The sequence below is a fragment of the Patella vulgata genome, chromosome 3 (genome assembly GCF_932274485.2).
Source record: "Patella vulgata chromosome 3, xgPatVulg1.2, whole genome shotgun sequence".
Taxonomy (NCBI): Eukaryota; Metazoa; Mollusca; class Gastropoda; family Patellidae; genus Patella; species Patella vulgata.
Genome location: NC_065881.2, coordinates 69,614,387 through 69,640,455, shown reverse-complemented (window position 1 = coordinate 69,640,455; position 26,069 = coordinate 69,614,387). Strand labels below are relative to the sequence as shown.

Here is a 26,069-nt window from a genome sequence, read left to right as displayed (position 1 = left end):
TTTACAATATGGATATTTTTGTGAAAAAATTAAAAAGAAATTAACCACATGTAAGATCTATCAAACAAAGTTATTTAAGGAGTTAACTGAATACAAGAGAGAAATGGGGTTTAACATCCACATTCTGGAACTAACATATATATGATTTAATTTTATTTCAATGATTTGCTTGTTCGTAGGGGTATTTCACAGTGTGAGGAAACAGGGGAGTATGGTGAAAACCCACAATTTTATTTGTAACTCACTTCTTCCATTCTTGCATATTTGGATTCTAAATCCATTATTTTAGAAGACTTGCTTGAGATTTCTCGCTGTAGTTTAATTAAATCAACATTTTCTTTTAGATTAACCCTGAAATATTCATTAACATATAACATTTGAAAATTTCATTACTGGGCCACCGTGGTGAAAGTATGAAACACTCTTAGATGAAATAAGTTGAGTTGAACAAATCAAGAAGGCTTATATTGGATTGTGCATCACTCCAACTCAGCAGAAAAGTGCACTCAGTATAAACTATGTAATTTTGGGACTAACATACAGTACAGCCACATTCTACATGTCCCATGTTTTGTGTATGATCATCTGTAGATTAAGCCACACTAATTTGAATTTCTGTTCTTCAGGAACACCTATCAAAAATTCTGCCTCTGATTTCATCAGGGAAAAAACTATTTTAACCAATTGCCATGCCAGTTATACCCACATTTGGCAAGAGATGGACAGAGAACATGTTAAAATAAAAATAAAAATGCGATTTTTTGTACAATCAGCAACCATAGTCCAGGAAGTTATGGTGTAACAGTGATATATTCGACCTCTAGAGGGAGCACAGGCTAATAACACAGTTTTTCGAACAATCAGGGGGCCATAATCCAGGAATAACGAAAGGAACCGAGATCTATGTCCACAAGCTAAATACTTGATTTTTCATACAATCTGGGTCCATAATCCACGGAATTACGGTCTGATACATAAGAAATTTGAAAAAAACTGAGATATTTGGAAGATAAACCTATATTTCAAGTTTTGTCAAATTCAGATAAAATTGTGGCCTGTAGAGTGTCCACAAACCAGGGCGGACACATCCACATCCACATGAAAATGTGAGAAACATTCAATCAACACAAACCAATTATAGACGGTTTGATGGGTTCAATTTTGACAAAGTAAAATGATGCATTTGATATTCAAATAATTTATATACAACAATTAATAGAATACAATATCAAAAAACCATCAGTTTGGACTAATGGTTTAAATGAATTAAATCCAGGGGTTTTCAAAATCATTCATAATCATGCATAATTTTCCTTACTTGTAAAATATTACCTTTATTATCATTATAAGCTAACATTTCATGATATGTATCTAAGTCCATGATATCATCATTACTATGATGTCATAACTTACTATGATGTCATAATTGACTTCCAGTCATTTTGTATTTTAGTTCTATCCCTGAAGAAGTTAGCATTTTTACTAATGAAACAATGGCTTTTTGATATTGTATTCTATTAATTATTGTAGGCCCTACACCACATGAAAACAAAGTTCTTAGTTGCTCTTTTCAAAAGCTTTTTGTTCCAAATATTTAAGTTTTAAATATTGGACACAAGAATTGAGTGGTTTATTTATTGACCAATACCCGAAGACCTAAAATTTAAACTAGTTTGGCCTCATCGACAGAAACATTGACAGACATAAGTAAAATTGACATAATTCTAAAAGAAGCATTTCTTTGTGTTTTGTTTTTGTCAGTGAAAAAGCTTTCTATGAATGTGATCCTCTCCTGAGAGTTGATCCATGATCTACTGATCATAAGTGTTACACTAATCAGCCACTTAACTCCACCATTTTTATCAATCAATAATAATAATAATTAATCAATCAATAATAATAATATTAATTGCCTTTTAAATTGTAACACATTCACTTCATTATTTTGTTAGTTTCTATGAATGTAAATCACCATATATATTTTAATACACTTACTTGTGATCAGCTGTCATCTGATGTTGTACTTTAGACATATCTTGTTGAAATTCACTCTCTCTTTTTCTTATCTGAAGAATGAAATGAAATGGGGCTTAACATCCTAATTTTCTGCACTGACTGGGCTAATGAAGACAGGCACACAAGATACAGTGTGCTATGAGGGAAATTTTGCCCGAACAGTGGCTCAATGACCTATGAAGGAATTCTGCCTGGACATTGGCACTACAGCCTACTCTTTTTTCGAATTCCAACTGTCAAGGGTTCTTTTACGTGCACAGACCCTCAGTTTTTTGTCCTATCTGAACGACTAGACACTATCTTTGCCAGGCCCTCCGTCCAAAACAGTATCACTGACAAAGGGGGGACCACGTTGGAAAATCCTGAGCAACTTTCTCGGCCAAATCCAGGAGTGAACCCAAGAACTCCTGGTTAGTGAGTCAGTGTCTTTCTCACTTAGCCATCGAAATTCCCATCTGAAGTGATTTAATGACATAACTATCTGAATATAGTTGTCATAATCTTCATTTAAAGAGACATTAACACTTTCAACAAGATAAGGAATGTAATAAAAGGAATGTAATAAAGCTGTGACCAATAAATGCTTATAGACCTGAGGCTCAGCGCGAGGGGGGGTGTCCATCAAATGGGCACAAAACCAGAATACAATGCCGAGTGGTAATCAGTCTGCCTTTGTTTTTTTTTTGAGATATTCGAGGTCAAAGGTCAAATGAGTTCATATGCACTGAAAGTGAATGCGCAGTCATTCTTGTATTACGAAAAGAAGCTGAAAATGATCGAAAGTAATCACACTTTCAATAAAAATGTAAACTTGCTAAATTCACCTTTAGTCTTAGTGACCCTAGCGGTCAAAAGGTGAAATTTACCCCCCCCCCCTACACTGAGCCTCCAGAATTTTATGGTATATAGTGTTTGTTTTCAATCAATAAATGGACGATATCTGACTTATTTCAAGCAAACCTCACGGTAGCAAAGAAAATATACAACAAATCATCGAACCATCGCAATTTCATAGAGTATTTAGTGATTTATCTTAGAGTGAACCCAAATGCTCAATGATTCCTAAATTTTTATGGGAAATAACATCTCCTACTCTCTGGGTTAATCCATCAAGAGAATAAGTTCAAATACACCAGATATATATATGAAATAAGGAATGCTGATTGATAGGAGCAGATATTAAACACAAATCAAAAATTGTGTAGAGTTCCAACATACCTGTTCATGAAGATTCTGTATCTCTCTTTTATAAATGTCAATCTGTTCTCTTTGATTACCCACTTCTTGTTCCCTAAAATATATAATATACAAGCTTAAAGTAACAAAATATTCAAATATTTAATTTTAAACAGCAAAATTCGTATTACTAGTCATAACCAAATATTTGTCTAGGCTAAATTGAATTCGGACCAACGGTAAAACGCTGGTTTGCTAGCCTGGAGGTCACGTTTTCGCTCACTGAATTGGCCAAGAAAGTTCATCAGGATTTCATGACATGGTTTCCCTTTGTCAGTGGAGCAAGAGAGAGGGCCTGAAGAGGCGGCTGTCTAGTCATTTGGATGGGACCAAAAACTAAGGTCTTGTATATGCATTGGCATGCACGTAAAAGATCTCTTGGTAGTTGGAATTTGATATTTTAGAGTAGGCCAAAGTGCTGCTGCCCGTTCAAACTTTCCCTAATAGCACACTGTATGGCGTATGCCCGTCTTCATTAGCCCAGTCGGAGCATAACAGTAGGGCGTTAAACCCCATCTCATTTCATTTAAATTAAATTAATTAATATATATAAAGAAATGGGGCTTTACATCCACTCGACACAAACCAAGTCTTTTCGGGACTAATATATGGTTCAATTTTGTTTCAATAATTTGCATGCTGGGAAAACCCACAAGGTTAGGCAGACAACTCTATTTATTGTCACGAACATGTATGAGATTGAACCATGCAACTTGACTCAATGACAGACCTTATGATCTAAAGTGCACACATTAGACCAATTGGACACCCACCCAACCTCCCTTCATTAATATATACAATATACAAACATCTCATTGTTTGTAAAATTATAATTACAGTTCAACTAACTTTTATGTCTACTCTCTGTGTTTTTATAATGGACATATGTATCACCTTAAACCTACTTACATTCTTTTTTTCATTTGAATGTCTTCAAAACTAGTTTGTTGATAATGCATGGTGGGACTATGAGATCTTCTGAAAAAATGGAATTTTGTTGTATTTATGTCCATCAAAAGCTCTAAACAAAAGGTTAAAATCATGTTAGCACAATCAGAAATGCAAGATTTCTTTGTGACTCTAAATGGAAATAATAATTCATAGGGAAAACATTTTAAGAGCCCCGGGGAAGAACGACCTAAGTCACATTTCAACGAAGGCCAGTAAATGGCACCATCTGGTAGCAAATTGTATGGGCTTTCTGTGGAACAATCTATTTCAGGTAAAAACAATCGGAGTCACATCACATCGAACAAAGGCCCTTCTGAAATGGCCTCCTGGACAGATACAAGACCATCGTACCCTTTATTTAAAAAAATTTAATTTGCCTGAAAAGTTGAAGTTAGTTGTACTGGTATGGTTCGTATTAAACATCATTTTGAAGATGTAATTAAACCCACTCGTTGTTTTGTTCACATCAAATATTCTCTGTTTTGTGAAAAGACAAAAATGTGACTTAGATCGTTCTTCCCCTAAGCTCTTCATTTGCTCTGGAGGGTTTGATCAAAGACAATGTCTATTTTCTTAAAGAATATGAGAAATTCACACTTATTGCAACAAAATGAATTGCAGGTTATGTAGTACTTGCCAACGTGCCTTTACTTCAGTTTAGACATAAAAGTCATTTGGGGAAAAATGTTTTGAAGATTATATACCTTTTCTGTGTAAGGCTTTGGGAAGGACCTGCTACTCTAATGTTCCGAGATATTTTTATATTTGTTGTTGGACTGCTTGGTCTGTGAGGTATTCCCTAAAAATACAAAGTGTAAAATCTTACTAAATTCAATTGCAGAAATATACAGTGTACAGGCATGTCAAGCGCTTAAGTCTGACACTATTTCATAATATACTATCAAAAATAACAAATACTTACAGTATCAATTCTAGCCTGTACATATTCATATCCAGTAACTCTTTGATTTAATGTAGCAATCTGTTGTTTAGCTACTATCAACTGAAAATACACAATAGGTCAAATTGTAATAGAATATACATTGAAACAAGAGAGAGAGAGAGAGAAATGGGGTTTAACGTCCAGTCGACACAAACTAGGTCATTTCAGGACTAACATATGTTTCAATTTTATTTCAATAATTCGCTTGCGAGTAGGGGTCTTTAGCAGTGGGAGAAAACTGATGGACCCGGAGAAAACCGACCAGGTCGGACAGGTGACCCTACTCCTTGTCACGTACAACCGGGGAATCGAAACCATAAAACTTGACTCAATGACTGATCCAACGTGCAGACATTAACCATTCGGCCACCACCCTCACCTTGAAACAAACCAAAAAATATTTCTCATTTTATTAACACAAACTAGAAAAAATTCGAGAATTTTTAAGAATTTAAATCAACTTAGTTTATATATCTTATGATGGACTATCAATTTCATATTAATTCTTTTAGTTTTGTCAGCAATCAAAATCTGGATCCAAAAGTTAAAAAAATACTTGTACATGAAGCAGGCTTTAATCCTAAAAATGAAAATAAAACAAACCTTGTCTTTTAATAGGTGATTCTGTTTCTCTAATTCTTTCATCTTATCAATAACATCGTCATTCATAATTTTATCATCACCAATTAATTTACCTGATAAATAATTGAAGATAAAATTACAGTGAGTTATAATGTACTATAGAGCATAAAGCACAATTAAAATAGATCACTTGATATGTGTATTTATGGAAGCAAGACAACAGAATCTTAGTTAAATGCCAAAACAGTAAATGGCTGAGAAGCAATTGTGCTAAATCCTTAAATAAGGTACATCATGTTGGTACTTACTAGCATCTCCGCCCAACTTCTTTCTATCATTAACAAGTCTCAACAGTTTAGTTGCCATCCTACAAAAATATAATGGTAACCTAAATATTTTACAAATGTAATGGGCACAATACAGTAAAATAACAAAAAAATGTAATACCACCGTCAAACTGGCGTGGCGTCTTTACTGCGACAGAAATTGGCCGCAGAGTGTGTCAAGATCGCCATAAGCGCGGTAGAAGCGTGGTTGAAACACCAGATATCGTGCTGTGGTCTCCATGGTCGTGAATGTTTGCCTAGTCACAGCGTTTGTTTTAAGCATGTTCAAAACAAACACCAAGGCTCTGCGGTCTGACGGGGGCATAAAATATATGCAAACCCATGACTAAATTAGAGAAAGAAATGGGGTTTAACATCCACTCAACACAAACTACGTCATTTTAGGACTAACTTTTTAATCTTTTCTTCTTGTTTTCTGGCATGTTTTTTCAGGATGATATTTTCCTCGTAGTTACGTAAATATTTATCTTCTAATTCATCACGCTGCCATTTATTAACCATTCGACGCATCTGACCAGCTTAAAAAAAAAAAATCATTTTGTAAAATGAACACATCTTTAGGTATTTTTTTAATGGTAATGTAAATTTAGTACATTTCACAGAAAAAAATTGTAAATTATATTATCTTCCAAAAGTGTTACACAAACATTTTTTAAATGAAAATGCTTGGGATACATAACTTGTCAAAGTGCACTACAAATGAAATATAGAGGCAAGAATGAATGAATAAACAGACTGTCATTAGCTATAAAACCAATACTCTAGACCTGCCTCATCTAGTTTTGTTATGAGTAAGTAGCCAACTCAGAAATATCTGTAGCACTAAAGATTTCAAACCATTAAGCTTTTTTCCTTTCCTTTACTTTTGTAGATTTAATTAATGGAAAATGTTAAAGCTATTTTTGAATCTTTTTAGAAGTTATAAGTTGACTCTACAAATCGACAATAAATATTGTAATTAATATATATCAAATGTAACCTGTTGGCCAAAGTGAATAAATTATAGAAGTTACCTGGATCTCTGTTCAGATCACGAACGGGAATCATATCATGATCTGCCATCATCACAACTTGATCTGTCTTTCTTGTTTATATTTTCTTATGAAATATCTACCATATGTCACCTAGAGAAAATAAATATTATCTTATCGATTTGAAAATACAGATTGAATTAAGTCTGTAAATGACCTACCTAAGGTTCATTTTCTCCTGTAAACTTATAACATTATCCACATTCTTTTTCTCAATACACAGATAGGCCCAAACAGAAAGGCATTTCGTAATGTAAGGTCTAACTCAAAAGATGATACACAATAAGCTTACAGTTTTTGCCACAAAGATTACAAAGGAAAAAGCAAATGGAGCATCAGGAGCAAACCATTTCACGAATTAATGTTGTCAACAAGGCATCAAGGCTTAATGGTAGACTGAGGAAAAGGTATAAAAGGACTGTAATATATACTGGTAGTTTCTGAGGTTAGATATTATATAGGCCTAAATGAAATTGCAATTTGTAACCTATATTTATTTATGTGGTTGATGCATTTGTGTAATAATAAGCTTACATTACATAACCCATGCAGTTATTACATATAAGAATTTATCATCAGAGAATTCATATTTAAGGCAAACGAGGATGTAGAACTAGTAGAAGGGTTGAAATGAGTCATGTGGGACTGGTATTCCATACCAAATAAACTGTCAAAACAAGTTCAAACAAGAATTCTATTTGAAATAAATGTAAATAAAAGAATATCAAGCCAGTTTTTACTCTGCAAAAATGGGTCATACATAAAGAAAGTATGGTAACTAAATCAAAGATGTCTACTGTGTCAATGAAATCATTCTAAACGTCTGTTTGTGTTTGCAAAATTCTTTGCCCGGGTGAAGTTTTATCAATCCGAATACCGTACATAATCAATCAATCTACACCAGGTCACTGGAAACTAAGGTAAACTATGAACTAAAACACTACAAAACTCCATAGTTTACGATATTTTACACGATGGCTATTGTCGATTAAGACGGTCTCACCTTACATAACCATGCCTTTAAATTTCAACTTCCCATTTTAACTGTAATTTTGCCAAAAATGTAGAAAATAAAAATTTCTAAAGATTTTGTTTTGAGAATTTAGACATGCGCATACGCCATTTTACGTGCAGATAACTCTAGCCGTACAAATAGGTTTAAGACCACATCGTATTCCAATTGGCAGTTAATTGGGAGTATTTCTTTTCTGCGCATTGAAAACTTATAGTTCAATCAGTAGTTGACATGATAAACTATAGCTGAAAAAGAAAATAATTCAGAATCCACTCAATATCCCATAACCCGGTCTTGCGCACAAGGGCAGAACGTGCAGCCTTACTCTGCCTTTCTATAACACTTTTGAGTAGGCTGCAGCGCGGCCGTCCGGGCAAAATTACCCTCATTACACACTATAACTTATGGCGTATGCCCCTCCAATTATTTCATTTCATTACGTTATGCTATGTTCCCACTATCACGATTCGTGCTAGGATTGAAATCGTGGTTTAAATCGTGGAGTAATCGTGGTGATCATATTAGGTCTTATCACATATTGAGGTCAGTCGTAGCAACCGTGTCTGACCGTATCGAAACGTATCCGAACAGGGACAATCCAGGACAGTGGGAACCTGGCATTAACGAGACCGAGATTGCGCACTTTTTCGAGAACACTTTATTACAAATTTTAATGAAGTACACCATAGCCAACACATTTTGATGTACGTTTGTATTTATTCCACTGAGCTTGTGCCTGCGGTCAGGCTACGAATATCCAGTAGCGCAAACTTCTGAAATCCAAGTCTAAACCATTGCTCCAATTCACTTTGTAATTGTAGTTGCGTACGTGTCGTACATGGGTAGCATTTTAGAGCCCTTGATACCACATTTTGTTTTGGAGGTTCACAGGTTTTTGTTCTACCGGTACTTTTATAATTATTTTTTCAAAATTTAGTTAATCTACATCATGAAACGATTGCTTGTTTTGGCCTTTTTAAATTAGATTTTTTTGTTTGTTTATGTTTATCGTGTGTTTGTTAAATCAGTTTATGTTAATTAAGTACATGTACTGTAAAACAATATGTTTGTGGATCATAGGCCCACGTGTGGCATATTGGGTGCGCACCGGGCTAGAATTTCATGTGCATGCTCTGAAACTGATGCCGGTAATGGCCTAGAGAGCGTATACGGAGCGGTTTTGTAACATTCTCAATGGGGGGATCACGTGGCTAAGTGGGTAAGACGCTGGCTCACTAGCCTGGAGGTCGGGTGTTCGATCCCTGCATTGGTCGAGAAAGTTCATCCAGATTTTCCGGCGTGGTTTCCCCCTTGTCAGTGATGCAGGGCGGAGGGCCTGACAAGGACAGCTGTCTAGTCGTTCGGATGGGACGAAAAACCGAGGCCCCGTGTACATATTGGCTTGCACGTAAAAGATCCCTTGGCAGTTGGAATTCGATATAGGAGTAGGCCGTAGTGCCGCTACCCGGGCAAAATTTCCCTCATAACACACTGTATGGCGTATGCCCGTCTTCATTAGCCCAGTCGGAGCATAACAGTAGGGCGTTAAACCAGATCTCATTGCATTTAAATTAAATTAATTAATATATATAAAGAAATGGGGCTTTACATCCACTCGACACAAACCATTAGCCCAGTTTAGGAGCAGAACATTAGGACGTTAAACCCCATTTCATTTCATTTCACATTCTCAATGCGTGCTAACAATCATATTATTTCAAGCTGTACATGTGATACCACGATTAATTTTCTGACTTTAATGGAGTTGCCTCCCATTCGTCTGTATAATTAATCCTAAATCTTACATTTTACAACAGAAGGCGGATCAACTTGATGTTAGAAACTACATGACCAATAATGAGAAATAAGCGAATGCATTATTTCGTTAGCCCATCGTTCATTTCATTACTAACACGGGAATGCTATTTTATATACTTAAAATACTTGGAGATATACGAATAGTTTGGCCAGGGCAGAGACATAACAGGCGAAATGCATTATTATTTTAAGACAGTTTTTAAAACACAGATTCGTATAGTATCTGTAAATTTGACTATATCGTGGAATTGGGTATTATTCAAATAATATTGTATATCTATACTAATATTTGTGACTGTCGTTAGTCTGTCTGTTTGTCTGTCTGTTTGTCTGTTCGGGGTTGGCGGCTACACTAGGTCTGTCCCGAGTCTGAAATTTGGGGCATAGGGGTAGCTCGGACCGGGGAGTAACATAGGCCAGGTGGCGTTACTCTACCACTTCCGGTTTCGGGCTTATGACCCCCGAGCGAAGCCGGGCATTCTTCTAGTAGGATATAAAAAAATAATGCATATATTCTTGCTAAGATAAACAAACACAATAAAAAATAAATACGACTCTTAAAGGACAATGTTCTGGTCGGCCATTATTAAATATGCGATAGAACTGGTTAAACACATTCCAAATATAATTTTAATACAGAAATCATTGCTACGGTAGATGAAACGGGAAGTGACGCAAAAAAGTGGAAAACATGCGTTATCCTTATATATAACTGACTGAAGTATATTAGGAGCGATAAAAGATGCACGGTCGATTTTCAGCCCACTGATAATTTCTTAGAAGGCGAAAAGTTGTATGTTAGAGAATGAATAAAAAGAAGGAAATACACGGACTTTTTCTATTTTTCTCGCTTTCTCTTATCTAGTGACAGTCAATTCTTGTTTATGAATTGTCAGATATCCTCTCGCAGTCTCATATATAACAACTTTTCTTTAAATCGTCGTTACATTTCTACCGTAGCAATGATTTCTGTGTTAAAATTATATTTGGAAAGTGTTTAACCAGTTCTATCACATAATATTATGTAACATGGCTGACACCAAAATTGTGCTTTAAGTGGATCAGCGCTTTGATTTTCGATAGTTAGGTTAAAGATACATTATGGAAGATTTAGATAAATAGCTAGCCATTTTTGCTATAATAGTTTGAAAATAGATAATGTAAAATGAAAAATTTGAAAATTTCATTCAAATTACTCTATTGCGAGCGAAGATATTAGCCATACTGGTTGTTCGAAGCTAAGTCTCGCTCCTCCATTTTTAAATTAAATCAAACTATGGTTGAACCGTTCTAATCTATTTAATATCGGAGAAATCAGATGCCATCGAGAGTTGATTATGGCCTGGATCAGTTAATTAATGTCTAATTAATAATTTAGAAAACATTTCAGGCCTAATAATAGAAAGACCTTCAATAGGCAGATTTAGCTCTTGCATAATGTATGTTTAATTTAAATATGATATTAATTACATTAATTTTCTTAATGAAATAAATAACACTTCTATGAACTGTGTCGATCTCCCCCCCCCCCCCCCATTAGTGAATAACCGAGAAAAACACTGGAAGATTGAACAGTTTTCAAATAAGAAGATATATTCTTTTTATTTCGAAAGAGTTGTGCAAGTTTCCCAATATTTAACTTTATTATGCTTACGTTTACAAATGGAATAATTTTCTGAGAGTGCCCGAGTCCACCTTAATAACCGCCTTCTTATTCCAGTTGAAGCTTTAATTGTTCTTAATATGCTATTTGTAAGATATTTTCATTTACGAGCCCTAACCCAAAGGTTAGTTTAAACACACTATTAGCGGATCCTTGCCTCGTTCCTGTCATTGCTCTAGATGTATTTGACTATAAAATAGCTTCGATAGTTGGGATGGCCTAGTGGTCTAGAGTGTCACGTTTCGACCTCTAGCTGGCCGGTCACCTCTGGCTTGCGGTTGTGGTTTCGATCCCTGATGTGAGCGTATGTGGGTGGCTTGGAGACAGGGGCGCCTTCTCAATCTCCTGGGTTTACTCCGGGTACTCCGGTTTCCTCTCACAGGAAAGACCCCTGCGCGTGCGCTAAGATAAAAAAAAGAGAGAACTTATCTGCGATATTACCTTCGGTGGAAGCGGACGTGAAACACTAAGAACATCAACAAAGGTACCTAGAGATATATTAATGCGTCATGCCAAGTTTAGAAAATGAACAGGGAAATTGATAGGATTAGTTTATAAGTTTATAAGGAAATGAATACGAATTAGTCTATTAAAAATATTAATAAATAATAAGTTTTTAAAACCGTGTATAATCTGTTTATTTCTCATATTCAACCACATTTTCCAAAAACAACGGATTTAATAAGCAAACAAATGGGGTAAATTAAATCATGGAAAAAGAAAATGTAAGAGTCAATTAGCTTCAACAATATATTCTTGATTTAAACAGATTTTGGAATTGATGTATACGTTTGATATTCCAGATCCGTTTGATAATTAAATTTCTCGCTTGCCGCGAAATTGGTTTTGATCCTTATTCAATTCCATTGGGTTCTAATTTGTTGAGAAAATATCGGCTGAAAACTGGAGTAATTGGGAAAATAAATCGCTGCCAGAAATTAATCAGACAGCGAGAATGTTGGTTCCGGCGCTTTTAAGTTTTTTGACTAAGAGTCGACGGCGTTGTGATGTAAATGAGGCTAGTCATATCGATGTTGATTACAGACTGAATAGGTGTCTTTAACTCGATTACATCGTGTATTAAAAAGACGGGTATTAATAACAACATCGCGTCAAGAAGTTTCCGTTTATCATTACACTGTCGTAGCCGTCTCATTATTGTCAGTTCATGTGTAATTTCCCAAAAGAAAACTAGAAAAATGTGTGTTCTATTTCGAGACGCAAGATGATGAAAAATATTTACTATCTCGTCAAATAAGTTGAAGGAGCTAACGAACGTTTGAGAATAAACACGCTCACGTGGGCTGGAATAATTATAAAGAATGAATTAATAACTAGTAGGACCTTGTATCACCTTTAGTTGTTTACTGTAAACAATTACAAGTCCTCGCGCGCATCGGCACTATATTCTATCCCTTTGATCTCATCGTCTAATATTCATTTCAGCAAACATGTATGTGTGTGTTGTCTCAAACCGCACACGGCGATACAGCCACTGTGCTTGGTATACATAGATCAGAGGTAGCATAAACGGACCATAATTATATGAAAATAGGCTGATCGTGCTGTCGAATTAATCGCTTTATATTCGTGTTTGCTGACTAAACTCGGAGACGGAGAAAACATAATTTGCTTGGACGAGAGCCATTTGGTTGTAAATTACCTCCCTTGTATGGTAGCGCGTTAGTTTTGTTATTTACTATTGTTAGTGTTATTGTGTATGTTGTGTATATAGTTGCTGTGTAATTTTGTCAAGTTGTTTCAAATGTTTCTCATCATCTGAACTCCCATCGTGTACAGAATAAAACATACCCCTCCCCTACTATTTGAGCCACAGTCTCTCATTGATTAAGGAGATGGCTCAGGACGTAAGCCCTGACAAGGAACAACGTACAAAAAAAACAACCAAAACATGGAAGTTGGAATTTCGATTGTGTTTGCCCTTCGTTATCCCGTTGGTGCAGACGTTAAACCCAACTTCATTTACAGACCATTCCTAACTCGATTTTGTTTTTGTTACGATTTTTAAAACATTTTATCTGTGTAAGTGCCACACATCAATTTTTTCACAGACTTTTTGCCCAGTTCGTTATTGCCCCTGTTATCGAAACATTTTTACCAACTTTATGATGTTATCGATAATTCTCTAAAAACTTACAATGACACATTCGTGTTTGAGTGATTTTAAGTACGATTCAAAAACGTAATACTGATTCGTCAATATTATATCACATAAAATGTTATAAAATCTCAAAATGCACAATCAACATTTCCTTTTTTTATATATATAAACACGTAGAAGTATCTTTGTATATATCAAGATTCAAAGAGCTAGAATGAATTTATTTGGCTGGGAACGCTCCGGTTTCTTTAGTTATATCACTTTGTCGGGGATGTCGGAAATACGAATTCACAAACTGTTTAAATTGCTCTGTTCAGTTCATTTGCCGTGGGTTTATTCTAGATAAAAATGGTATAAGGTCCAGATTTTGTTTGACTCGCTTCGTTCGGCAACAGAATCGTTTGCTCCCTCTTTTCTGTTTCCACCCGCTGTTTGTTCTGTTTTGACATAAACTATTTTGCTTGGAATTTGGAAAGGATGGTCAAAGCCATAACGTGACCTGGTGCATGGGACTCGGGTGGACACGCATCTTTGATTCCCTGTTTCCAATTGGACCCCATTTTAACAAGGCCGAAATTTAACCATTTTATTGTTCTTGAAGAGGACTCAGATTAATATCAAAAACTGCGATAATTCATGTACGATCGACATGAAACATGGCATTCGAAGATGGCTGCGATGACGTCATAGTGCGTTCCTGGTCCATATTAAACAACTTTACTAGGGAGACTTTTGACAACCTGACAGATTATGGTGTGTTTCTTTCAGATTTGGGGATTCTTGTTATTAGATCTGATTAGGTACTCCAGGTACTGTGATGTATATTATGTATGTCTACCCGCCATTCTCCTAGTAAAACTGTCAACTTGTCGGTAATTTTAATTTAAAAAAGTCACCGAGCCAAAATGGGGATCGAATCAAGCCACCAAAATGGAGAATTTTGAAAATTTAATAAATTGTTTACATTAGAATCTGAGACCCATTCATCGCGGAAGGCACAGAATCCAAATAATATATACCAGAAAATCTGCTCTTTGTATAAAAATGGGTGATTAGGTTTAGCAAAGTTTCTAATGGAATAATTAATATTTTTGCAAACCAAACACGTGGATAATGTGCCATTGCATGCCAGGTTAACAGGAGCTCTAGCTCAATCTGAAATCTGAGCATCGCTACCCGAAACTCTATCATTGCTCTGACTAGAACTAACATTATGCCCGCGCAAATTTGTCCCATCTAAATTCTTCCTTTATTTGTAATCAGAGATAAATACAGTACCAACGTACATATACCATTCCCAAATTATTTAAAATTGGTTTTCAGTTGTTCCAAAAAGAGAAACACATCTGGTTTCGATCTGTACTCATTAAAAATTACTTTGAAGGTCATCCGTTGAACCAAAATCTAAACAAACATTACTATATAAATTAGCCGGTCTTAATCACTCAATACCCATATAATTATTTGGCTTCCAAATATATAGAGTCATATCAGATTTTTTTTCATTTTAACGTACTCATCTTTTCGAAAATCGATCGTTCTGCCTATATCAAGAAAGTATACAAGTTTTTATGCCGGTGAATTAATTATAGTATGTTGTACAATGGCCCCTGTAACCTTTCCCACCCGAGCTTCACACAGATCTGTGTTTCACAGCCCAAGTACAAAAAGACGAACATTCCTTGCTACTGTTGGTTTGTGATGATTTCTTTTCATGTGGGTGTCAAGTAGTTTATGACATTCACTCGAGTAAATATGTGATTAATTCCTCATTATAACACCTGTGTTGATTTCTTCTTTTATTTTTCACGAATTACACATTCAAAACACTCAAAACTCAGTTATTGCTCCGCAGCAAATATCGTCATCTTTTATTGTGAGACACTTATCAAGGGATGTATGAAACGACAAGCTCTTCCCCTTAATAAGTAATTAAAAACACAAAACATGCCGTGCAAACTACTCGTGTTTCTATTCGTCATGTTGTGAATAAAAACCGAAAACGAAACACGAGGAAGCCTCTATAGGCTTAGTAGTGAAACTGTCTTTTCATCCCAAACTGTCAAAAGAGCAGCTTTATTAAATTAGGTAGATAAAAGAAATGCTTTACAAATACCTGATTTGCAAATTGTCTCGACATAAATACACCAAAGGGTAACTTAAATTAAAAAGTAAAGAGAAATGGATCGCATACACCATCATTAATATTAATGACGTCATCTCAGAGAACAGGTGAGCAGACGATATGACCATTTCCGGTGCTGTGCCCGTGTTGGTCTTGAAAAGAATCAATCATGGCCGTGTGTCAGCCTTACAAAAGGTCGGGGTTACTTTCAATATTTATAGTAAAGGTCGAATATTTTTAACTTTTTGAATTCATCGTGGGTGGGGTGCGAAACATTCATTAATAATGGCAAAGGGCGATCGCCAAGTCAGTTTTGCAGATGGACATTAAAACTATTAAAGACACGGGCACGTGATTTTGCATCTCATTATTTGTTGACGGTGTCGGATGTAAAATGGCGATTGTTTGTTAAAGTAACTTCTATTAGTTATAAATGAGGATTAAGAAAATAGATTCTTTGTTGAACACTGGATAAATAGAAGTGTACTGTCCCTTAGACGACATCAGGTGTGTTCAATACGGCCATGTTGTTTTCCAAACATAAGTTTGACAAGGTGATTGACAGTGTCACTAAAGCAGACGACAGCTGTTTTTTGACATTGGCAGCGTCTTTTTATTATTCGTATATTGATCTAACATTAGTTTTGTTAATGTTTAAGAATATAATTATCGTGAAAATCGCCACTTTGTCATTACAATCGATACAAATTCCATTCTGCTCTCAATACGGTTTAAACAATTTTAAGAATTCACCTATAAATGATTGACTCAGCGCCCAGCTCTGTACAAGGTCGTTCTATTTTTTATATCGAATATTCGTTATCTATTCCCAAAATATAAATAGTAGAAATAATTCTTAAAGGATTTTTATTTGATGGTTTAACAAAAAATTTTTGGGAAGATTCGAAAATAGTAGGCATACCTTGTTTCGATACTGTAAGTCAATATATATATGAAGCTTATTTTTAATTATGTTTATAAAGAATTGTGATATCTTCTTGACGATATAATCAGACATTACCGCGAAGAAATGGCCCTGGCGTTAAATGAGCTTCTTTCATCGAATCATTGAACACTTATCGATCCAGAAAATCTGGGCAAAAGTCAAAAAGCGACCATTAATGTCAAATGTTGTCTATCGCTTCAACGCCGTTTGAAATCAAACAAATATTAAAAAAGTCTAAAGCGTCAATCCTGAGATAACTCAGATCAAATTGGTGAAGCATTAAGATTTATTTGATCTCTTCTTAAATCAGATCTGTCGAAAATTGGTCAAAGCATTGGAAATAATGGCGGATTATACGCAACAAAACCAATTCATGTTCAGTTGCCTTCAGATTCAATAGAGAATATTTAAATTAAAGCGGACATATGTCGATTTTGGAGATTGCGGGAATGTTTTCTAATAATGAGATAATGAAACATAATAAGATTAAAAACAAAATGAGACAATTATAAAATAGTTTTCTCTTTGATCTTTTAAAACTTTATCATACGATTAATTCTTTTTTAATTCCGATTCTCTGTCCGTCCACGTGGATGAATGTACAAAAGGTAGTAATAGTCACTTCACGTCATTATGTCGTTAAAACACATACTCTTAAAATTAGAAATTAACAAGACAAATAAGCCGAAATATGAAATATAAAAAAAAATAATATAAAATCTTCAAACACATACGTAAAAAGTATATTTAAAACGCTCCGATATCAGATAAAGATATCTATGTCGTATGTCAGTTAATAATTTTTGATGAACTCATGTCTAGGCTCGAAGTTAAAAATTATTGTTTCCTAAAGACATAATTAATATACATATTTCTAAACAGAAACATATACATTTCCTCTAGCTAGTGATAATTACCATAGGCGACAGTATTCCGACATTTAACCTCTTTTTATAACAGAAGAGAGCGGAAACCTCGGGGTTACGACATGAATATTTGCATTTTTGGGTGCTAAGTATCCTTGTTAATGACTCAGTTATTTTAATTGACTGTGGTAGACCTGACTCATAATCAAATATTTTGGTTATTTATTACTAGAATGACGTGTAATTACTTATTTGTAGTGTGGTGACGAAAGCAATATAAATATATAGAAAAGATAACAAATGTTTATTTTCTGTTTTGAAAGTAAAATGTTTATTTATTGGAAATTGGCATGCTTCTTTGAACAATTCTGTATCGATTCGGTGCATTAGTTTTTTGAATTTCATCCAACAACATGGACCAGAGCCAGTTCCTGCATGGTTCATAGCACGATCGTATTTATTTTTAATATTTGACAAATTTTGTTACAATTTCTATCGTTACCTGAAATCCATTTCAAGCACTTTGACCTAAACGAAAATTTAACTTGAATACGTATTTTTAGATTAAACATGTTCTGATAAAAATTTTAAAATCATCACAAATGGTATAATTTAAAGATAAGTTGTTATAATAAACTATAATATTGCTTAAATTATACTCTTGTGAAGTATAATTCCTGTACTAAATGTATAGCCATCTAAATCTTTCTATGATGTACTGCTTCGAGCTATATACTGACATGATAATAAAGATTAGCGAGACAAGATATACCCTTTCAAACATTGTAATATCTTTATTGAAGAATTAACATATTCTGCACCGATGAATAATTTCGATAAATATGATATTTTGAGGGATATAATTCGAGAGTACAAACACTTTAAGGCAATAAAACTCCAATCATATTACAAGTGTTTAGATGTTTATCAAGATATTTGTCATGTTTATCCAGACCCTTGGTATAGCCAGGGAGGATGTTAAGGATATAATATTTTAGCATTCTGTACTTACTCAGATATCCAATTCGTAGTTTTTAAAAGCATTTTAAAAGGTCAATTTTATTACAGGGAACCACGGCGTTCGTTAGTAATTGACAAAGGTTTACCACAAGGGTCTCGTCTAGGCCCCCCTCATTTTTTACTCTCTGATTCGCATATCTCTGAATTAGTATTGTGTATATCAATACATTTTTTAGGGTGTCTTTAGGTTTAGTTTACTGTGTAGTATTTATTGAAAATATTACAAGCTATAGTATATTATGGGGAATTATATAGATTTATACATTTAGGCTATCATAATTTAAACTTTATTAATATTGGCAACTTCGTAAAGCTGTTTCTCATTTTTCAATTTGACAAGTTAAACGGGTTATCCTGAATATGCAAGGGAGTAAGAACAATGCCATTTATTTTCTAAACTAGTTTTATCAATTCAATGCTAAAACACAAATGATACAAGCGGGGTTGACGCCCGTTTTCTATTGATGTTATAATGTCATTATCGTTTGTTTACAATTACCGTCAAGCGAAATAATGTAACACAAAACCCCTTTCTATTTCAGTTATACACTAATGCTTTATAAATGATTATTTAGTGTATTTAAATATATATTAGCAAAAAAAATTATTCATATGGGCAAAATTTTATTTATTTTATTATGAATTTAGTTTATTTATTTATAAATATTTCAAATAGCATTTTGAACACCTGTACTTGAAAAAAATATCCTATATTATCCAAATAATTTGCAAAAGGTACATTCAAATACCCATATTCGTGAGAAAATTATTTAAAAATCACATCTAAAAGAGATTTCTCATTATGCTTCAGATTGAATGGTATTTAAGCTTATTATTTTGATTAGATACACCAAGTAAAGTAGATAAATAGAAGTCGAACAAGTCGCTAAACATGTCAATATTACAATGAATATATAGTAGATTATAATAGATTAATAATAATGTTTTATACATGTTCGTGTTATGAACCTTTTATTTACAGTAAGTCGATCATTTTGTACCTATCATGGATAAAAGGGTGGACGAGATGAACTGACAGAGTTATTGTTCTTGGCACTCAACATTTCAAAAACGCAAACACGCCGTTTCTGCGATTGCTACAATAATTATAGATAGGTTATTAATAAAGATCGGACAATAGAACGACCCTGTGTATATTATAATTTTGTATATTGAATATACAATGCTGTTTATATTCGCTACATTGTATTGAATTTAATATACAATGGTAGTAAAACATATTACAAGTGGTCGGTACACCTCTTATCCGGCAGCCAAAACGACAAACATAATTTCATCTTGTTCTCGGTGACCCCTTACTATGTTTTGTTATTCGCACCTCGCTAAAGATTTAGAATAAGGCGCTCTTATCGCACATTAATTTGACTTGACAGGTGTATTCATTTTAAGAAAGGGCGATTCTATAAGAAGTGTCGGTGACTTTCTGTGTGCAATGTAGCTTTTTTTTTTACAGAATATCAATGACTACGGGCCGATAAAAATTATTGAAGGCCAAAGCAAAATATTTCGTCGTCAGAATGATAGTAGGTATTCGCTTGTTTTACAAAGAGTGATTCTTACTGGTAATTGACCAGATGATTCTACGCCTAGCAATATTTCGTTGGCCTTACTACACTGCTGCATCCAAGACACATATTTTGTATCCTACTACTAATACGCCTAAAGTCATTGGCCAACCAAACTGTTTGTCTCATACGGGTTTTCACCAGTTTCTGTTTAATCAAACGCGTTGGCATATCTAGTCGCGGATGGCATACATTTTTATATAAATATTTATATGGTCCTTTTAAATCTCGCTTTGATTTGTTGCGCGGTAACTGAGTGGTTATTAAAATGTTGGTTAGCCAATCGTCTTTTACACAGAGAACGGAATCACGGAATTTCGAAAGTCATGCAACTCCGCAAGTTAAAAATTGCTCCATCTTAACTATGATGGTTTTTGTAATTTGGAAGACTTCATTGGATTCCCAGTATGGGCCAAGAAGAACCATCGGAATTTCCCGAGCTTTTAAGGGGAAAGGCCTAAACTGATCCTTAAATCCTTATCTCCCTGTCGTTGCACACGTAAATACAATATTCGAAAAATACAGATAATGAACCTTCAAGCTTTAGGTACAGGTTATGAACCTTCGGAATTCGGGTACAGACTATGGACCCAAAGTTTCGGGAACAGATAATGAACCTTCAAGTTTTAGGTACAGGTTACGAACCTTCGGAATTAAGGTACAGACTATGCACCCAAAGTTTTGGGAACAGATTATGAAATTTAAAGTATCAGGAACAGCCCACAACCTTCGGACTTCAGGTACAGACTATGAAAGCAAAGTTTCCGGAACAGATTATGAACCTTCAAGTATCAGGAACAGCATACGAACTTCGGATGTTAGGTACAGACTATGAACCACCAAGCTCTGGCCGAGACTATGAACCTTCAAACTTACGAGTTTCTGGTACAGATTATGAACCTTCTAGTTGCAGGGAAAGAATATATGAACTTTCAAGGTTTAGGTACAGATTATGAACCTTAAAGTTTTGGGTGAAAACCACGAACCTTCAAGTGTCCGAAACAGATTACAGACTCCATTCAGAGGTAATGAACCGTCGGACTTCAGGTGGAGAAAATAGCTCCAAGTACGGGTTTTAAAACGTCAGGATTCACTTACACACGTGCTTCTATTGGTTGTAAGAAACTTTTAATGGTTCAATGAATATATTTCACATCATGTCACGCCTCTTCAGGAAGTAGCATCTTTGCTGATACGTCGATAAGTTGACATACCTCCAAAGCTTTGGGGACAGACTTGGTGATGTATTATATATAATCTGGGAATACAATGTCGAATTAGTTGGCTAAATAAGTTTTCCGGGAACAACACTTCCTTATAAATCCAAAATAGGGTTTGGTGCTTCCGTGATTGATATTAAATATGAATAGGATAGACTGAGCTGAATGTCAAAGCACTCTAAGGAATCTGTTGAAATCAAATGCGTGAGAAAGACTTAAAATAAGGGAAAATGGCAGTTCTGTGGCAACCGGAAGTAACTATTGATATAAGCTCGGGAATTGATCTAAAGTAAAATTGTATCGGCCTCCAGAACATTAGGAACATGGCAGATTTTTATATTGGCTATTCGCTAGATTTAATAATACATTGTCGTTCCTGTTACCACCTCAAAACTATATAAATCACTGTCAAAAATGGCACGCATTAGATTATATTAAATTGATAAAAGCCATCTTTTCTATAAACATCAGTTTGGCGTGAATACCGTCGTTATTAATCCTCTTAGGGCCTTGTTCTTTCGTTTATACGCCTAACAGACCCTCAATACCTCGTGAATGGTATCCTTTAGAATGGACTTAAAGAGCGAAAAAGCCACCAGGTCCAAAAATACAATTTTTTTTTCAATCCGATTATGTTTAGCCGTGTATTTAGTCGAACAAGATACTAGCAATCACAGTCTATTGATGTTTGATAGGCTGAAATGTATATATAATGTACATTATACTAAGCTTGTTCATTTCCCACGTGATGCGTCAAAACCCTTTCCCCGCGTGCACTAGATGACATCAACTTTCCTTTTTAAAAGGTGACATGAATTAAAAGCACCACCTTGAGGTGGGCTGACATATTCTAAAAGACAAGTTTTGAAGATCTTTAAGAAAGGAGTTTTTGAAAGAACGAACTCGACTTATTAGCAAAGATTTAAGCCGAGCGCTGTAGATCAAAGGCCTGTTTTAAGAACAGAGGGACAATATGGAACACTATAACAAGCAAAGGCCACCAGAGTTTAAAAATACAGATCTTAATTTATTTGATAATATTTTTGTGTAAATGTATTGTATTAAATTAATATAGAAACATACCACCGATTGTAGTATACCAGGTGCTACGTTATTCACCTTTATACCAGAGGTCACAGTGACGTCGTAGTCTCCGTATTAATCGATATTGGTTTGAACCGATCAACCTTATAATCGATATAATTAAAGCTCGATCTCTTCAGATTAAGATTTCTTCATGCATGATGTACGAACCGACACTTTTAATGGAAAATCCATTTCCGGCTTAATTGGGAAACACTAGCTTTATGATTTTAAACGGATTAAATTGCTGCAGCAGCAAGTTTCAATTTGTGTTGAAAATATCTTTGAAATATGTATTGATGGCGTTGGTTTCGCATCACTGGAAATGTTTAGAATTCGAGGTGTAGATCAAGCTATTAAAGAAACATTAATATAGGATTAAAAAATACCTTGGTAAACTGGGATTAATATAGGATGAAAACCACACACAAACAAACTACAGTGTTGGACATAGTTGTTTCAAATTCTTTATTGATTTTACTATACAAAATAGAATTTAAACCGCAAAAAGGCGTTAAGTTTGACATCTAGTTCTAATTATCTTTGAGGGCCAAATTTGATTTTCGCTCGCCATTTTGTACCTCCTTTATACCAAGGAATGTAGACCATACAAATGTTAGATTTGTTAGACATCGGCAAAGTATGACCCAATAGAAATCAACAACCTTTAGTTAAATGTATATTCTAGTTTATTAACTATATAACCTTTGAAAATATTTAGTTTGAATCTTACACTGCATTTGGATTACTGATACAGTACATATCATATTAACCTATATAGTGATATATATTTAGTGGTACAGAACTTAGCATCTGGCAAAGAAATGCGCATCTAGTCATTCGGATAAGGCGGAAGAAAAGGCCCCGTGTATACCATTGGCATAACGTTCATGATTCCCTGGTAGTTGAATTTCAAAATAATATTCCGTAGCGCCCCTGCCTGGGCAACGTCTCTGTCATGGCACACTGTACAAAGTACGCCCGCCATCTTTATAAGCTCAGTTGGTGCAGAAAGGTAGGGCATTAATCCCCATTATGCCTTTTGGATTGCTTAATAACATAGTTGAATATAAGACTAGAGTTCGCCCAGTCTAATTAAAATGAATTAATGATCAAAACAGCCATACATATTAATGGCGCACTTCCTTCTAATTATGAAAGATGGATTAAATTATATCACTCAATTATAAATCATTGTTTAACGGAGAGATGAAAGAGATAAACGAAAATGAAGGTGCAATACATTTATTACATATTGACAGTTTTATTGTTTTAATAACTTTATTGACAGTTTACAATCTGTTAAGAAGTGTTGCCTTCACAGTATGACTCTATCCGCCGGGCAATGTAAATTGGTGCGCTATAATGGTTCGCCTCCTTATACCCTATCCCAAGGGGGTTTGCAAGGAAGGCGACGTTTTATCCTATTCATAACATTAATAGAAATTGATTTGGGAGAAACAAACTTTAGCGCATTACAACAATTTATTTACAGGAAGGTTCGGGCAAAATTATACAAGTGTAACAACAGTTTTAGCAAATCGTTGACGCTTTTTGGCCAATTCCTTAGTTAGTTTGAACTTGTTTTATTGCATCGACATTCCATTGTACGATACAATCTGTTACAATTCCTTATTGATGAAGGATTTAAAATAAGTTCCAACCCTTCATGTTCAATCTAAACCTTTTCAGATTCGAGAGATTCGTGGTTCTGAATTCTTCCATGTCAAGGTATAATCACCCTTTATTGGTCAACTTGATTTACATTGTTAGTTTACTTTACCATATATTGGAGCTTGCAGATTCACATGTTCCCAGAAAGATAAACATATATTTTCAAAGGAGTAGACATGAAATAAAACGGTTTCTTAAATCTAAAGTTGGCATATTCCCTGGAATATGTAATAGTTCATGTACGTGATCTCTATGTTTTATTAATGTATGGCTTGTTGTGGCCTGCTTCGTCGTGTTGTGTTGGGGAGTTACCCTGCATTGTCTAATATATAAGTTGCCTTCAGACATCCGACACGTAACACATATAAATATAAAGATATTTTTTGCTAAGATTTTACCGTTTTGGATATTATTCATCATATAAATGTTGATCATTTGCTATAGCCTCCAGTAATTAGGGATTGTACAGGCGGCTGTCTGTTCGCGTGGCCCAAGGATAAGCAACAGGTATAAAACGATATTGTCTCGTTCCCCATTTGTATCTAAAAATCAATTATTAGGCTTGCGGACTAGACCAAGTCATAAGTTACAAATTTCGTTGATATAACCTATGCTTTGTGGTTGATATACAAAAAATGAAATGAAATGAAATGTGGTTTAACGTCCTACTGTTCTGCTCCAACTGGACTAATGAAGACGGGCTTGATATAAAGAGATCACAGCTTTTTTAAAAGAAAATTATTATCACGACCCCCCCCCCCCCCAAAAAAAAGAAAACCCCCAAAAAACGTAAAAGTTATTGTAATTGTGTGAATTGAGATTAAAATTAAATAATTGGGTACTTCATCTTTAAAAGACATTCAGTGGGTACTTGTTCCAATTTCACCTTGATAATAGTAAAATATTAAATCTGGGTGAATACTTATAAATTTTCTTTAAATCTTTGTTATAGACTTGTATACAATGCTTGCATCTCATTACGGACAAGGATTGTCACCTACATATTTAACCCGAATCACTTTTCCCTCATAAACCCGTCAATGTTTTAATTAGGATATGATGAACTGTTATGGTTAAAGTTCGGGAAAATCCAAAGAATAAAATCTTTGATGCTGTACAATGATCTATCAATAATATTTATACCTACATAGATTATCCTAATAGAGTAATTTATCTACATGATGTTATAACTGTCATAAATTTGACACACGATTCACACATTCAAATGATTTATACATTTGATTGTATTGTAAATGTTTGTTCGTAAAATGTTTTTATTATCGATTTAAGTTAACATTTGTTTGTATTTTATTTTTGTTTACATGGAAATCAGAATATCACAACAATTTATTTTTTATGTATTTAATTTGATCAATTGTTTTAATCGCATTTAGTAATTGAACTGGAATATACAGGTCACAATTCTACTAGGCTTCTCTTAGTCTTTATCTAGTCGAAAGTCACTCAGTAATAAGCAGTAATTGCATTGAATAGAATTGTGAACTGTATATTGATTTGATCAATTTTGTGGAATAAAAAAATTAATTAAAGTTCATACCAAACACTTGTTCAATTTTAATATGTCTTGTATAGTTTCGGGTAATCTATGTGCATTTCTCATAAAGCTGTAATAAAATTTTGGACATTTTACATTAAATAACATATTTCTACACTTTTCTTTATCCTCACAATGGACCTTATAAGGTCCATGCCCTCACCCACATTTTCTTGAAGAAAACAAACATATAAGTGCATGTTATCAAGAATCCGTTTTGTGGTTGATGGAAAGTGATTGAAAAATGTGGAGAACTGAAGAGATAGTAAA

General features: G+C 34.5%; 1 protein-coding gene across 4 annotated transcripts in view; it reads right to left on the bottom strand.

Annotated features, from left to right (window-relative positions):
• The window catches only part of LOC126815821 (protein fantom), a 38,561-nt gene extending 30,321 nt beyond the window's left edge, over positions 1 to 8,240 (bottom strand). For all 4 annotated transcript variants that reach the window (XM_050541781.2, XM_050541782.2, XM_050541783.2 and 1 more), the window contains exons 1-11: positions 8,110 to 8,240; positions 7,089 to 7,199; positions 6,467 to 6,593; positions 6,037 to 6,095; positions 5,750 to 5,841; positions 5,126 to 5,206; positions 4,908 to 5,002; positions 4,162 to 4,230; positions 3,235 to 3,307; positions 1,996 to 2,066; positions 246 to 351 (exon numbers count right to left, since the gene is read on the bottom strand). In XM_050541781.2, coding sequence (XP_050397738.2) covers positions 246 to 351; positions 1,996 to 2,066; positions 3,235 to 3,307; positions 4,162 to 4,230; positions 4,908 to 5,002; positions 5,126 to 5,206; positions 5,750 to 5,841; positions 6,037 to 6,095; positions 6,467 to 6,593; positions 7,089 to 7,140 — 825 coding nt within the window. In that variant the 5' untranslated portion in view covers positions 7,141 to 7,199; positions 8,110 to 8,240. The remainder of the gene's footprint in view (positions 1 to 245; positions 352 to 1,995; positions 2,067 to 3,234; positions 3,308 to 4,161; positions 4,231 to 4,907; positions 5,003 to 5,125; positions 5,207 to 5,749; positions 5,842 to 6,036; positions 6,096 to 6,466; positions 6,594 to 7,088; positions 7,200 to 8,109) is intronic.
• Between the last annotated feature and the right edge of the window lie 17,829 nt (positions 8,241 to 26,069).